The sequence below is a fragment of the Nomascus leucogenys genome, chromosome 15 (genome assembly GCF_006542625.1).
Source record: "Nomascus leucogenys isolate Asia chromosome 15, Asia_NLE_v1, whole genome shotgun sequence".
Classification (NCBI taxonomy): Eukaryota; Metazoa; Chordata; class Mammalia; order Primates; family Hylobatidae; genus Nomascus; species Nomascus leucogenys.
The window spans coordinates 50,275,725-50,292,721 of record NC_044395.1 but is presented as its reverse complement, the minus strand read 5'-3'; the positions used below and the strand labels follow the sequence as shown (position 1 = coordinate 50,292,721).

Here is a 16,997-nt window from a genome sequence, read left to right as displayed (position 1 = left end):
CTTTTCAAGATTGTTTTGGCTCTTCTGGATCCTTTGCTTAAGAGTTTTAGAATCAGGTTGTCAATTACTACAAAGAAGTCAGCTAGGATTCTGATGGTAATTGCATTGACTCTGTAGATAAATTTGGGGAGTACAGCCTTCTAAACAATATTAAGTCTTCTGACCCATGAATATGGGACGTTTTCCCATTTATTTAGATGTCTTTTAATTTCTGTGTTACTCCATTTGCATTGCTATAAAGAAGTACCTGAGGCTGGGTAATTTATAAAGAAAAGAGGTTTATTTTGACTCAGTTCTGCAGGCTGTACCAGCATGGCAGCATTATATGTCCAGCTTCTGGTAAGGGCCTCAGGAAGCTTACAATCATGATGGAAGTGGATGGGGGAGCAGGCATATCACATGGCGAGAGGGAGCAAGGAGATGCCAGGCTCTTTATTTTTTATTTTTTTAAATAATCAGCTCTCAAATGAAATAATACAGTGAGAACTCATTACTGCAAGGATAGCACCAAGCCATTCATGAAGGATCTGCCCCCATGCTCCAAACACCTCTCACTAAGCCAACCTCCAACAATGAAGTTCACATTTCAGCATGAGATTTGGAGGAGACAAATGTCCAAGCCAGATCAATTTCTTACAACAATTTTTTGTAGTTTTCAGAGTATATACTTTATACTTCTTTTGTTAAAGGAGAATTTTAAATGAAATTATCTTCTTAATTTCATTTTTGGATTGTTCACTGCAAGTGTGTAGCAACACAATTTATTTTTGTATATTGACCTTGTATCCTTCAATCTTGCTGAAATTGTTTATTAGTTCTAATAGGTTTTTAGTGGATCCCTTAGGATTTTCTATATACAAGCTCATGTTGGCCAGGCGTGGTGGCTCACACCTGTAATCCTAGCACTTTGGGAGGATGAATTGGGTGGATCACCTGAGGTCAGGAGTTCGAGACCAGCCTTGCCAACATGGTGAAACCCCATCTCTACCAAAAAATACAAAAATTATTTGTAATTTTTTAATTTTTATTTTAACTACAGGCATGGGGGTGCATGCCTGTAGTTCCAGCTACTTGGGAGGCTGAGGCAGGAGAATCACTTGACCCTGGGAGGTGGAGATTGCAGTGAGCTGAGATTGCCATTGCACTCCAGATTGGGCAACACAGTGAGACTATGTCTCAAAAAAAAAAAAAAAAAAGATCATGTCATCTGTGACTAGAGATTGTTTTACTTTTTCATTTCCAGTTTTATTTATCTTGCCTAATTGCCTTGGCTGGAACTTCCAGTGCAATGTTGAGTAAAAGCAGCTATAAAAGACACCTTTGTCTTGTTCCTGATCTTTCACCATTAAGTATGAGGTTAGCTGCGGAGTTTTTGTAGATGTTCTTCATCACGTTGAGGAAGTTCTCTTCTATTCCTAGTTTGTTGACTGTTTTTATCATGAAAAGAGTGTTGGATTTTTCCATCAGTTCTTAAAAAGTGACCCTTTTCCCCTATGGATGAGGGATGTAAAAAAGAGCTATCTCTGCATGGATGATATAGTACAAAGCACTCTCACATGGATGCTTTAGAAAAAGCCACCCCTCTTTGGGTGGACATAGTCTGGGATATGTTTGACTTGGTGAGCCAAGGACTCCTCTCTCATTTGGATGCCCTCAATTTAGGACCGAATCTGTACGTGGTGGCCTTAATCTACAACCACTTTTTTTCAGTATATGGTTTCCTAGGACCCAGGGTGCCTCTGATTTAATTTTTTTCCACAGAGATTTCATACCAGTGGCCTTTTGCAAGGTGTGGATGAGGAACAGATATAAACATCTTAACATTGATTTTAAGCAATCTACCTGTCTTACCCTTGCATTCTGTGGCCCCTGGTATCTCCAGTTCCTGAGCTTCTCTGATATTTATCTTTCTCTGTAGGTACCTGAGTTTGATCTTCCACTCCTCTGCTAAGTTATTTGCCTTTCTTTTATCTACTTTCCATTGATATCTATTGTGACTTGGGGTTACAGATATCTCCCAGTTCAGGGAAGACAGAGTTTGTGTGTCTATTTGTTGTTCTTGTTTTGTAAAGAAAAATTTTTCAGAGAAGAGAAAAAATATTTTTTTGCTCTCTTCAAGTCAGAATTCAACCTAGAATTGGAAGAAACGTAATGGCCAAAATGATAAATTATCTCATCATTAGGTTAATTAATGAAGAGCTAAAATCAAGATTCAGAATCCCTGATACCCTGGCCACAATTAAACTATAATTGGTTCTTACTCCATAGAATCATATAGTTTGAGACGGGGGGAAGTACCTCTGAGGTTTTCAGCCAATTTCCCCAATTTTCCATAAGTCTCCTCAACAATGTAAGTGGATTTCAGCATTGGTTAAAGTATCAATGTGAATAGGAGCGTTCACTCTATTCCTTGGCTATCCTTATTTCAGAGAGCTCTGATTATTGGAAAGATTTTTTTCCCTGAAACATTTTTTCTTCACTTCCTCACACTGTATCTAGTTCTGCCCGCAGAAGTTACAAAGAACTACTGTATGTACAAATAATATAGTTTGGTAGCTGGAATACTGGCTACTCTAGAGATATGATACTATACTCACTGCCTCTAACTCTTTGTACAATCTATAACTAAGAGAGTTCACCAGCAAAATGGAGAAAAAGCTCAAATTTCACATAACAGAGATTGAGACAATTAATAAACAGCATCTGTAATTTATAAAAAAATTCTAAGCTAGCTAGTTCTCAGTCCATTAAATAAGATTGCTTGGTAGGAGAAGAAATGACTATCAGGTGGGTCATAGAAAGATTAGTGAAGAAAACTGAGAGGATGTGTAAGAAATAACCAAGTGAATATTACAGGGAGATAAAACAAGTTGTATAAGCACACACAAATTTAAAAGTAGGAGTTGCTCAGAGAATTCAAAAGTATGGCTAGTGCACAAGGTGGGTATGAAGAAGACATGGAAAATTAGTTAGGAAAGGCAATAATGCTAAATGTTAACATTTATTGAGTAAGCTACATTCTGGCCACTATTGAGTACTTTACATGTAAGAACCCTCAAAACAACTTTATGAGATAGATACTACCATTACTTCATTTTAAAGATGGGGAAAAGGAGGTATGAGAGTGTTAGATTAACTTGCCTGAGATTATGTAACTAATAAATGGCAGAGATGGGCTCGGAACCCAGGTAGTGTGGGTGCCTTAATTTATGAAGTGGTCTTCATATGAATGGCCTTTTTATTCTGAAGGTTCTAGGACTTTTTAGGTGGCAAGTTGGAAACATTGGTAGATCCTTTCCTACCTCTTCACCTTTGGCACAGCTATCTCAAAGGAGTATCGGTGATAAGATAGGTGATCAGTTTAGGGATCCACAGTGGAGGCCAGAGGACTGTTCCAAACACTGATCCCCCATATATAAACTGAGAACTGGGAAGACAGACCTGCTTTACGGCTGGTGGCCGAGCTCAGATATTTCAAATTGGACAGAGACCCTTTACTATCCTATTCAAGAAGAAAAGGAATTGGAGCTGTGAAAGGGAGAGTAAGTATTGGTGGCAATCAGTACTTAATGCCAGTTTTTTTTTTTTTTTTGGCTATTGTTTTGTATTTCCTATGAACCTTTTCTGCAAATCCATATAGAAAAAAAAATAGACATTTTTACAATAAAACTCCCACTAATTAAGCACAGCCAAGCAGTATTCTAAGTGTTTTATACATATTAGCTCATTTACTCCTCACAGCAACCCTAGGTGATAGACACATTATTTGTCTTTTGCAAAGGAGGGACACTGAAGCACAAAGACATCTACAACTTGTCCACAATTGTACAGCAAATGAGTGGGAGAACTAAGTGAAGCTGGAAAGAACTACTATAAATTGTAGACAAGTACAAAACAATTGGTTAAAGATTAATACTTCTGAGATACTGTGTAGCAGAAAGAAACCCGGATTTGGATTAGGACTTGATTTCAGCCTCCAACATTTACTGCTGCGTAAAGATTTGAGGCTGATCACTCCTATAAAATTTGGATTATAATACTTACCTCATAGGGTTTTTGTAAAGATCTAGTGACGTGATTATTGTAAAAGTGCACCGTTAATCTCTCTCAGATGTCACAGAAACGTTAGAAGCATCTCCTCCGAGGATTGTACATGGAAATCAGGGATCCACAGATTGTGTGGCCATAAAACACCCGGACTACCGATCCCAGTGTGCAAAGCCTCCGGGTTTACCTTCCCGGAAACCGGCGCAGTGCCCTCTGGGACTTGTTCTGGGACTTGTAGTCTTGTACTGGCGCTGGCCCGCCTTTCTTCCTTAGTGGGGAAACCGGGTGTAAGCCCCGGAAGTACTTGTTGCCTGAGCAGCGTGCTGCTTAGGAAGAGAAGGTCAGAGGTCGCGGGGGCAGAGGCGTTCCTGCCGCTGGCCCAGTCACTATGTAGTGGAGGGGCAGACACCCTCCCGCAAATTCTGGAAGGTTCTTAGTCTCGACTAGGGCAGTAGCCCCGGGACTCCTAGTCGCCGGCTTCAGGTCACTGCCGGCTGAACGGAGCTGCCGTCGCCATGTTTGGCTGCTTGGTGGCGGGGAGGCTGGTGAGGATGGGACCGGGTGGTATCAGGAAGGGGTCAGGATACCGAGGGCGAAGCCGTGCGGCAGGGAGGGTGCGCAGGCGCTAGGGATGCGGGGAAGCCCACTTAACTGTATTTTGGGTGCGTATGTGAGGCTGGAGCGTGGGAAGCTGGGTGCTCTCCTTTGCTCAGCTCTATGCAGATTCTTTCGAATAGTAGTCACAGTATAAGTTGGCATTTATTAAGTGTGCATTTTGTACCAAGTACTGGGCTAAGTGCTATGCACGCCTTTGGTCACTCAGCCTTATGTGTGGCGCTTATTTGGCACTTTGAACTTAATCCTCATAACTCGTGAGATGGTCTTTATCTTTGACATTTTGCAGTTACGGAACTAAGTTCAATCGCCAGTATAAATACCTCCTTTATTAACTTGAGGTGGAGGTGAATTTGGGATTGAATCTGGTCTATAGCAAACCGTTTTTCAAAGATTAAGGTGCTCAGGGAATGTATATCTTTTGGGTCCCTTTGGAAGAATCCGAGCAAAAATATGCTTAATTTAATTGGAAGTTGGCTGAAACTTAATGTGTGAGCCGTATCTGAGATAACCAGAGAAGGATGCGAGTAGTGTGTTTCCTTATTGGTTAAAATAGATAACTTACCTTGCCAAATTGTTAGAGTAAATGAGAACAACACCTGGAATTCTTTAGGAATAATCTGGAAGGTGAATCTTGTTTGTTTCCTTAGAAACCACACAGACATCAATTTTCAGGCCCGATTCCTTTCCCCTAGAAGTATTTTTCCTTCTTTTTTCTCCTGGCTTTTTAAAATGTTGCAGTCCCTTTGCTGAATTGTCTTTTTTTCCCATCAAGTTTTGATAATGTATTGTATTCTGTACATATACAGTTCTAAGAAGCCAGAAAGATAAATTGGAGTTGACTAGCCTCATAAAGTTTGTCTCTTGAATGACTGGGAGACCGCTGTGGTGATGGTGGTAATTCATAATCCTGGTGAGATAATTTTGCCCTGCTCTTAATAGGGAAAAAGAAAGGACAAATCTGGAATGATTGTGTGACTCAGACGAGTGAGTGTTATTGATGAATGACATTAAAATTGTGTTTCTTAAAGAATAAAAAGCCTATTTGGAATCCATGTATCTCTCACGTTGTCAACTAATTTGGAAGGAAATTTAGTTATGGTGATACCTGCCTCTATATATATTGGGGATACTTGGTCCTTTAATTATGGAGTATTAGGACACATCAAAGTGAAGGACAAATAGACCTAGTGGCATCTCAAAACTTAACTACATGACTCTGTTATAAGAAAAATCCACTTATCTAAACTTATGAACCCAGTTTTTATTTCTTAAGATTTTTTTCTTAAAGAGATACACCTTTTCTTAATGTCAAAAATTAGAGTGTGATGATACAGATTTGCAGACTGTTCAGTACCTATACAAAGTTGACACTTAAGAAATATTTATTTTGCCAGGTGGTTATTTCAAGACTCATAAGTAATAGTTTCCCATGCTTTTTAGGTTATATGCATGCCAAAGACTGGTGAAATTGAATTTAATACTAATACAGGCCATTTGGTTTATGTTCTTCCTTTGTGTTATTCTTTATACTAGAGCTGGAGGATTTTAAAGTGGGTCAGAATACTTCTGAAGACGGAATCAGAATTTGACTTTAGGAACACTCAGCCTTTCTATCTTGGGACTTAATTTAGGGCAGGCAGTTGATACTACTTTATAACTAATAGATAGTTGAAATTACATAGCAGTATATTTTTCTTAAGTTTCTTTGTATCAGTAGATAGGATATTATAGAGGGAAAACTTACCTAACACACATATTTTCTCTGTAAGGCATGTCATAGCCTTCTTGCACTTAGGAAGACTAGCCAGCACTTGAACTTGGTCATTTTAAACAGCACGAACACCAACAAAAATCACAAAAATGCTTTAAATAGATGAGACTGTGAAAAGGACACTTTTTCATATTATGAGGACTGAAACAAGATGGCATGTTCCACCTCAGCTGCCAGTGTGTGAGTTGCACAACTCACTTTTTTTTTTTTTTTTTTTTTTTTGAGACGGAGTCTTACCCTGTCAGCCAGGCTGGAGTGCAATGGTGTGATCTCCGCTCATTGCAACCTCCGCCTCCAGGTTCAAGCGATTCTCATGCCTCAGCCTCCTGAGTAGCTGAGACTACAGGCGGGTGCCTCCATGCCCAGCTAATTTTTATATTTTTTAGTAGAGACTAAGTTTCGCCATGTTGGCCAGGCTGATCTGGAACTCCTGACCTCAGGTGATCCACCCGCCTTGGCCTCCCAAAGTGCTGGGATTACAGGCGTGAGCCACTGCGCCAGCCCTACAACTCACATTTTTTGCTACTGTTCTCATGAGTATGTCCATGAATGACTGCAGAAATGCAGCAAGCATTGATTTGGGATTACAAGTTAGTTTTAGTGAGTAGATGAATTCAGATACAGGATTTGTGAATAAGGAGGATTGCCTAATTACTTCTGGATTGCTTACCTATTTTAATTACCTGAGATTCTTTCTTTTGTTTATTTTTGAGACAGGGTCACGCTCTGTCATCCAGGCTGTAGTGCAGTGGCGGGACCTTGGCTTGCTGCAGCCTTGACATCCCGGGTTCAAGTGATTATCTGGTCTTAGCCTCCCGAGTAGCTGGGACCAAAGGCACGTGCCACCACCCCTGGCTAATTTTTGTATTTTTTGTAGAGATGGGATTTTGCCATGTTGCCCTGGCTGGTCTCGAACTCCTGAGCTCAAGCCAGCTGCCTGCTTCGACCTCCCAAAGTGCTGGGATTACAGGCATGAGCCACTGTGCCTGGCCCCTTTATCTTTAAGCTGGAGGGTGAGAGCTTAGGTGATGTGTTTTGAATAACCTTTCATTTTTACAACATTCTGAAGCTATAGATATTTTTATTTATTTTTTTGAGACGGAGTTTAGCTCTTGTCACCCAGGCTGGTGCAATGGTGCGATCTCAGCTCACCGCAATCTCTACCTCCTGGGTTCAAGTGATTCCCCTGCCTTAGCCTCCCGAGTACGTGGGATTACAGGCATGTGCCACCACGCCTGGCTAATTTTGTATTTTTAGTAGAAATGGGGTTTCTCCATGTTGGCCAGGCTGGTCTCGAACTCCTGACCTCAGGTGATCCTCCCCAAGTGCCAGGATTACAGCCAAGAGCCACTGTGCCTGGCCTAGTTATTTTTTATGTAAGTAAAATCCTTTCAGGGCACCTCTGAAATAATTTATTTTTATTTTTATTTTATTTTTAGTTTTTGAGACAGAGTTTTGCTCTTGTTGCTCAGGCTGGAGTGCAATGGTATGGTCTCAGCTCACTGCAACATCTACCTCCCGGGTTCAAGCGATTCTCCTGCCTCAGCCTCCCGAATAGCTGGGAATACTTATGCATGAGCCACCATACCTGGCTAATTTTTGTATTTTTAGGAGAGATGGGGTTTTGCCATGTTGGCCAAGCTGGTCTTGAACTCCTGATCTCAGGTGATCTGCCCGCCTTGGCCTCCCACAAAGTGCTGGGATTACAGGTGTGAGCCACTGTGCTCCACCCGAGTTATATTTTTAAAAGATTGCATTTAGTAGATTATGATTGTAAAACTAAGTATGTATTTAAGACTATCAGGTTTAACATTCTATTTGGTAAAAAGACTAATGGATTATGCTGGTAATATAACTTACAAATGATACTGTTAAGAGTTACAGAAACTCATAGAACTATCGAACTGAGACAAGTTTCTTATTTTCTAGGTGCAAACAGCTGCGCAGCAAGTGGCAGAGGATAAATTTGTTTTTGACTTACCTGATTATGAAAGTATCAACCATGTTGTGGTTTTTATGCTGGGAACAATCCCATTTCCTGAGGGAATGGGAGGATCTGTCTACTTTTCTTATCCTGATTCAAATGGAATGCCAGTATGGCAACTCCTAGGATTTGTCACGAATGGGAAGCCAAGTGCCATCTTCAAAATTTCAGGTCTTAAATCTGGTAAGAATAATATATTAAAGTAGTTTTATAATTAATCAAACTTTTTTCTTAAATAGCATAACATGGAATATGGCTTTTTCCCCTTTCGATTGTGTTTTTCTGGTTGTTAAAGTAATACAAAACATTATTTTTTTTTAAAAAAAAGACAATACAGAAACATTTGAAAAATAGTGAAAGACTTCCTTGGCTCCTCTTGTTGTTCATTTTGTGTAGTATAACCTTCATAAAAATATTTTTTTTGGCCGGGCGCAGTGGCTCATGCCTGTAATCCTAGCACTTTGGGAGGCCCAGGCGGGCGGATCATGAGGTCAGGAGATCGAGACCATCCTGGATAACACGGTGAAACCCTGTCTCTACTAAAAAAATACAAAAAAATTAGCTGGGCGTGGTGGTGGGCGCCTGTAGTCCCAACTACTTGGGAGGCTGAGGCAGGAGAATGGTGTGAACCTGCAAGGCAGAGCTTGCAGTGAGCCCAGATTGTGCCACTGCACTGCAGCCTGGCTGACAGAGCGAGACTCTGTCTCAAAAAAAAAAAAAAAAGTATATATAAAATATATAGAATATATAAAATATATAATATATAAAATATATAGAATATATAAAATATATAATATATAAAATATATAGAATATATAGAATATATAATATATAAAATATACATAATATATAAAATATATAATATATAAAATATATAATATATAAAATATATTATATATAAAATATATATTATATATTATATATAAAATATATAATATATAATATATATTATATAATATATTATATAAAATATATATTACATATAATATCATATATATTATATAAAATATATATTATATATAATATATATATTATATAAAATATATATTATATATAATATATATATTATATAAAATATATATTATATATAATATATATATAATATTATATATATATTATTATATATAATATTATATATATAATATATATATATTATATATTATATATATATAATATATAATATCATATATATTATATGTAATATAATATATATAATATATATAAAATATATAAAATATATATAAAATATATAAAATATATATAATATATATAAAATATATATTATATATAAAACATATATATAAAATATATATAAAATATATATTATACATAAAATATATAATGTATAAAATATATAATGTATAAAATATATATAATGTATAAAATATATATTATATATAATATATAATGCATAAAATATATATTATATATAAACTATAATGTATAAATATATATAAAATATGTATAAAATATATATAATGTATAAAATATATATTATATATAATATATAATGCATAAAATATATGTTATATATAAACTATAATGTATAAATATATATAAAATATGTATAAAATATATACAATGTATAAAATATATATTATATATAAAATATGTATAAAATATGTACAATGTATAAAATATATATTATATATCAAATATATATAATGTATAAAATATATATTATGTATCTATATATAATGTATACAATATATAAATATATATTATATATATTTTTATATATGTTATAACTAATATATTTTATATATAATTAATATATAATAATATATAATATATTTTATGTATAATTTATAATACATATAACTATATAATATATTTTATATATATTATATGTTATATATAAAATATATATTATATATAAAATATATATATACACACATGCATGTGCTAAGTGAGAAGATAAACCAGATAGACTTGTATACAGCAAATAGAATAGAAGTACTTATTTTCTTCTGTTAAGATCATTGAACGAGATTTGATCACCCCGCCAATGTTCTTTTGGTTCTGTTGACATTGCAGAGCCATAATTCTTTTTATTTATTTATTTATTTATTATACTTTAACTTCTAGGGTACATGTGTACAACGTGCAGGTTCGTTACATATGTATACATGTGCCATTTTGGTGTGCTGCACCCGTTAACTCGTCATTTACGTTAGGTATATCTCCTAATGCTATCCCTCCGCACTCCCTACACCCCACAACAGGCCCCGGTGTCTGATGTTCCGCTTCCTGTGTCCAAGTGTTCTCATTGTTCAGTTCCCATCTATGAGTGAGAACATGCAGTGTTTGGTTTTCTGTCCTTGCAATAGTTTGCTCAGAATGATGGTTTCCAGCTTCATCCATGTCCCTACAAAGGACATGAACTCATCATTTTTTATGGCTGCATAGTATTCCATGGTGTATATGTGCCATATTTTCTTAATCCAGTCTATCATTGATGGACATTTGGGTTAGTTCCAAGTCTTTGCTATTGTGAATAGTGCCACAGTAAACATAGATGTGCATGTGTCTTTATAGCAGCATGATTTATAATCCTTTGGGTATATGCCCAGTAAAGGGATGGCTGGGTCAAATGGTATTTCTAGTTCTAGATCCTTGAGGAATTGCCACACTGTCTTCCACAATGGTTGAACTAGTTTACAGTCCCACCAACAGTGTAAAAGTGTTCCTATTTCTCCACATGATCTCCAGCACCTGTTGTTTCCTGACTTTTTAATGATTGCCATTCTAACTGGTGTGAGATGGTATCTCATTGTGGTTTTGATTTGCATTTCTCTGATGGCCAGTGATGATGAGCATTTTTTCATGTGTCTGTTGGCTATGTACATATCTTCTTTGGAGAAGTGTCTGTTCATATCCTTTGCCCACTGTTTGATGGGGCTGTTTGATTTTTTCTTGTAAATTTGTTTAAGTTCTTTGTAGATTCTGGATATTAGCCCTTTGTCAGATGAGTAGATTGCAGAAATTTTCTCCCATTCTGTGGGTTGCCTGTTCACTCTGATGGTAGTTTCTTTTGCTGTGCAGAAGCTCTTTAGTTTAATTAGATCCGATTTGTCAATTTTGGCTTTTGTTGCCATTGCTTTTGGTGTTTTAGACATGAATTCCTTTCCCATGCCTATGTCCTGAATGGTATTGCCTAGGTTTTCTTCTAGCGTTTTTATGGTTTTAGGTCTAACATTTAAGTCTTTAATCCATCTTGAATTAATTTTTGTATAAGGTGTAAGGAAGGGATCCAGTTTCAGCTTTCTACATATGGCTAGCCAGTTTTCCCAGCACCATTTATTAAATAGGGAATCCTTTCCCCATTGCTTGTTTTTGTCAGGTTTGTCAAAGATTAGATGGTTTTAGATGTGTGGTATTATTTCCGAGGGCTCTATTCTGTTCCATTGGTCTATATCTCTTATTTTGGTTCCCATGCTGTTTTCGTTACTGTAGCCTTGTAGTATAGTTTGAAGTCAGGTAGTGTGATGTCTCCAACCTTGTTCTTTTGGCTTAGGATTGTCTTGGCAATGTGGGCTCTTTTTTGGTTCCATATGAACTTTAAAGTAGTTTTTTCCAATTCTGTGAAGAAAGTCATTGGTAGCTTGATGGGGATGGCATTGAATCTATAAATTACCTTGGGCAGTATGGCCATTTTCACAATATTGATTCTTCCTGTCCATGAGCATGGAATGTTCTTCCATTTGTTTGTATCCTCTTTTATTTTGTTGAGCCGTGGTTTGCAGTTCTCCTTGAAGAGGTCCTTCACATCCCTTGTAAGTTGGATTCCTAGGTATTTTATTCTCTTTGAAGCAATCGTGAATGGGAGTTCACTCAGGATTTGGCTCTCTGTTTGCCTGTTATTGGTATATAGGAATGCTTGTGGTTTTTGCACATTGATTTTGTATCCTGAGACTTTGCTGAAGTGCTTATGAGCTTAAGGAGATTTTGGGCTTAGACAATGGGGTCTTCTAAATATACAATGTCATCTGCAAACATGGACAATTTGACTTCCTCTTTTACTAATTGAATACCTTTTATTTCTTTCTCTTGCCTGATTGCCCTGGCCAGAACTTATAACACTATGTTGAATAGGAGTGGTGAGACAGGGCATCCCTGTCTTGTGCCAGTTTTCAAAGAGAATGCTTCCTGTTTTTGCCCATTCAGTATGATATTGGGTGTGGCTTTCTCATAAATAGCTTTTATTATTTTGAGATACGTGCCATCAATACCAAGTTTATTGGGAGTTTTTAGCATGAAGGGCTGTTGAATTTTGTCAAAGGCCTTTTCTGCATCTGTTGAGATAATCATGTGGTTTTTGTCTTTGATTCTTTTTATATGATGGATTACATTTATTGATTTGCGTATGTTGAACCAGCCTTGCATCCCAGGGATGAAGCCAACTTGATCGTGGTGGATAAGCTTTTTGATGTGCTGCTGGATTCAGTTTGCCAGTATTTTATTGAGGATTTTTGCATTGATGTTCCTCAGGGATACTGGTCTAAAATTCTCTTTTTTTGTTTTCTCTGCTAGGCTTTGGTATCAGGATGATGTTGCCCTCATGAAATGAATTAGGGAGGATTCCCTCTTTTGCTATTAATTGGGATAGTTTCAGATGGAATGGTACCAGCTATTCTTTGTACCTCTGGTAGAATTCGGCTATGAATCCATCTGGTCCTGGGCTTTTTTTGCTTGGTAGGCTATTAATTATTGCCTCAATTTCAGAGCCTGTTATTGGTCTATTCAGGGATTCAACTTCTTCCTGGTTTAGTCTTGGGAGGGTGTATGTGTCAAGGAATTTATCCATTTCTTCTAGATTTTCTAGTTTATTTGCATAGAGGTGTTTATAGTATTCTTTGATGGTAGTTTGTATTTCTGTGGGATCGGTGGTGATATCCCCTTTATCATTTTTTATTGCATCTATTTGATTCTTCTCTCTTTTCTTCTTTATTAGTCTTGCTAGCAGTCTATCAATTTTGTTGATCTTTCCAAAACCCAGCTCCTGGATTCATTGATTTTTTTGAAGGGTTTTTTGTGTCTCTACCTCCTTCACTTCTGCTCTGATCTTGGTTATTTCTTGCCCTCTGCTAGCTTTTGAATGTGTTTGCTCTTGCTTCTCTAGTTCTTTTAATTGTGATGTTAGGGTGTCAATTTTAGATCTTTCCTACTTTCTTTTGTGGTCATTTAGTGCTATAAATTTCCCTCTACACACTGCTTTGAATGTGTCCCAGAGTTTCTGATATGTTATGTCTTTGTTCTCGTTGGTTTCAAAGAACATCTTTATTTCTGCCTTCATTTCGTTATGTACCCAGTAGTCATTCAGGAGCAGGTTGTTCAGTTTCCATGTAGTTGAGTGGTTTTGAGTGAGTTTCTGAATCCTGAGTTCTAGTTTGATTGCACTGTGGTCTGAGAGACAGTTTGTTATAATTTCTGTTCTTTTACATTTGCTGAGGAGTGCTTTACTTCCAACTATGTGGTCAGTGTTGGAATAAGTACGATGTGGTGCTGAGAAGAATGTATATTCTGTTGATTTGGGGTGGAGAGTTCTGTAGATGTCTATTAGGTCTGCTTGGTGCCGAGCTGAGTTCGATTCCTGGATATCGTTTTTAACTTTCTGTCTGGTTGATCTGTCAAATGTTGACTGTGGGTTGTTAAAGTCTCCCATTATCATTGTGTGGGAGTCTAAGTCTCTTTGTAAGTCTCTAAGGACTTGCTTTATGAATCTGGGTGCTCCTGTATTGGGTGCATATGTATTTAGGATAGTTAGCTCTTCTTGTTGAATTGATCCCTTTATCATTATGTAATGGCCTTGTCTCTTTTGATCTTTGTTGGTTTAAAGTCTGTTTTATCAGAGACTAGGATTGCAACCCCTGCCTTTTTTTCTTTTCCATTTGCTTGATAGATCTTCCTCCATCTCTTTATTTTGAGCCTATGTGTGTCTCTGCACGTGAGATGGGTCTCCTGAATACAGCACACTGATGGGTCTTGACTCTTTATCCAATTTGCCAGTCTGTGTCTTTTAATTGGAACATTTAGCTCATTTGTATTTAAGGTTAATATTGTTATGTGTGAATTTGGTCCTGTCATTATGATGTTAGCTGGTTATTTTGCTCATTAGTTGATGCAGTTTCTTCCTAGCATTAATGATCTTTACAATTTCCATGGTTTTGCAATGGCTGGTACCAGTTGTTCCTTTTCATGTTTAGTGCTTCCTTCAGGAGCTCTTGTAAGGGAGGCCTGGTGGTGACAAAATCTCTCAGCATTTGTTTGTCTGTAAAGGATTTTATTTCTCCTTCACTTATGAAGCTTAGTTTGGCTGGATATGAAATTCTGGGTTGAAAATTCTTTTCTTTAAGAATGTTGAATATTGGCCCCCACTCTCTTCTGGCTTGTAGAATTTCTGTTGAGAGGTCTGCTGTTAGTGAGATGGGCTTCCTTTTGTGGATAACCCAACCTTTCTCTCTGGCTGCCCTTAACATTTTTTCCTTCAACTTTGGTGAATCTAACAATTATGTGTCTTGGAGTTGCTCTTCTCAGGGAGTATCTTTGTGGCGTTTGCAGAGCCGTAATTCTTTGCGGCATTTTGTGAAGAAATGTGAGAATGAAACTAGATTAGGTGCCATTTATATCTATTGAAACTCTGGTTCCCTTGAAAATCTAGATGAAGACAGACCTGAAATTTCCTTTTTAAAAATTTTTAATTATTTTCTTTATGTTTGAGATGGAGTTTTGCTCTAGTTGCCCAGGCTGAGTGCAATGGCACAATCTTTGCTCACTGCAGTCTCCGCCTCCCGGGTTCAAGTGATTGTCCTGCCTCAGGCTGCTGAGTGCTTGGGATTATAGGCGCCCGCCACCACACCTTGCTAATTTTTTGTATTTTTAGTAGAGATGAGGTTTCACAGTGTTGGCCAGGCTGGTCTTGAACTCCTGACCTTAGGTGATCCACCCACCTTGGCCTCCCAAAGTGCTGGGATTACAGGCGTGAAAATTCTTAAAATAAAAATATATATTCTCCTAGAAACTGTTTATGGAGTCCAAGGAAAAATTATATTTAGGTACCATGTAGGTAACATGTTTGTATATTTACCAAACATTTGTGTGTCTGTTATGGGGATATAAAGGTAATGATTAAGTTCTTGCCTGAGATAACTCATAGAGGAAGACATTTCTGTAGACCAGTAATTGGAATGGTGAAAAGTAATAGTGGATGTTTGTACAAAGTACGCAGGGAGAATAGAAAACGTAGCAATTAACTCTTAAGTGGGTTGGGGAAGCTTTCCTGGAGGAGGTGATGTTGGAGCTCTTTGGCAGACAAGTAGGACTTTGTCAGGCCTGTGAGAGATCTATTGGGCATTCTTTTCTAGGTGGAGGTAATGGGGCATAAGGTGAAAGTTCGAAAGCATGGTGTGCTCAGAGTGACATCAGGGTATATGCGAGAAAGATAGGCATGGATTATGAAGTTTTATGTAGCACACTGACTCATTGGGAATGTAATAGGTCAGCAGTTTTTAACATGCTTAGGTCCCAGACCTATTCCATAGTATTCTAGAAAGTATGTGTACCATAATGTAAATACTCAAATATTTGCGTCTACTCTGAAGCCCATTCATGTATCTCTCCCCAAAAACAACTGCTCTTGTAGGTGTCGAGAAGCCAGTGAACAATTTTGGGTAAAGGAATGATAACAGATTTTATTTTGCTCTGAGGCCTCCGTGAAGAATGAACTGGGACAGTTCTACCTCCTCACAGAGGAGGTAGCTGTTACTGTTTTATATAGTTGGTATTCTACAAGGAGAAATGGGAGGCTGGGTGTGGTGGCTCATGCCTGTAATCCTAGCATTTTGGGAGGCCGAGGAGGTGGATTGCCGGAGCTCAAGAGTTCGAGACCAGCCTAAGCAACATGGTGGAACCCCCTGTATAGTAAAATACAAAAAATTAGCCAGGCATAGTGGCATGTGCCTGTAGTCCCAGCTACTCGGGAGACTGAGGCATGAGAATCGCTTGAACCCAGGAGGTGGAGATTGCAGTTGCAGTGAGCCAAGATCATGCTACTACATTCCAGCTTGGGCGACAGAGTGAGACTCCATCTCAAAAGAAAAAGAAAAAAAAAAAAGAAAGAAATGGGAGAGAGCAATATTTAAAGCTAAAAATTGTTTAGAATTGATGATAAATACTAATCTCTAGGTTTAAGGAGCAGATTAAGTCCCTATAGTCCTTCTCAGTGGGGGTTTCATGAGGTAATTATCATAAATCCCTAAGGCTATGGTTCTTAAAGCATGAGCTCCTTCCTGATCTGCAGTTTCAACATCACCTGGGAATCTATTAGAAATGCCAATTCCTGGCAAGACTGCAGACCTGGTGACTCAGAAATTGGGTGTGGAATCTAGAAGTCTGTACTGTAATAAGTTCCCAAATGTTTGTGTTGCAAGCTAAAGTTTGAGAACTTCTGCCCTAGGGCATTCATGGTACACATACCCTTTATACATATGGCATAGTATTTGAACGATCTTTGGGAAAATTAAGATGGTAGTCACTTTTAAATCATTTTTTATTCTTCGCTTTGGTTGTGCCTAGAAG

General features: G+C 37.5%; 1 protein-coding gene across 2 annotated transcripts in view; it reads left to right on the top strand.

The window, feature by feature from the left end:
• Positions 1-4,340: 4,340 nt before the first annotated feature.
• Positions 4,341-16,997, top strand: part of HIKESHI (heat shock protein nuclear import factor hikeshi) — a 50,015-nt gene continuing 37,358 nt past the window's right edge. The window contains exons 1-2 of one of the 2 annotated variants that reach the window (XM_003254563.2): positions 4,341-4,592; positions 8,366-8,603. In XM_003254563.2, coding sequence (XP_003254611.1) covers positions 4,563-4,592; positions 8,366-8,603 — 268 coding nt within the window. In that variant the 5' untranslated portion in view covers positions 4,341-4,562. Of the gene's footprint in view, positions 4,593-4,676; positions 4,710-8,365; positions 8,604-16,997 lie in introns of those variants that run through there. The other variant, XM_030829394.1, reaches the window with a different exon arrangement.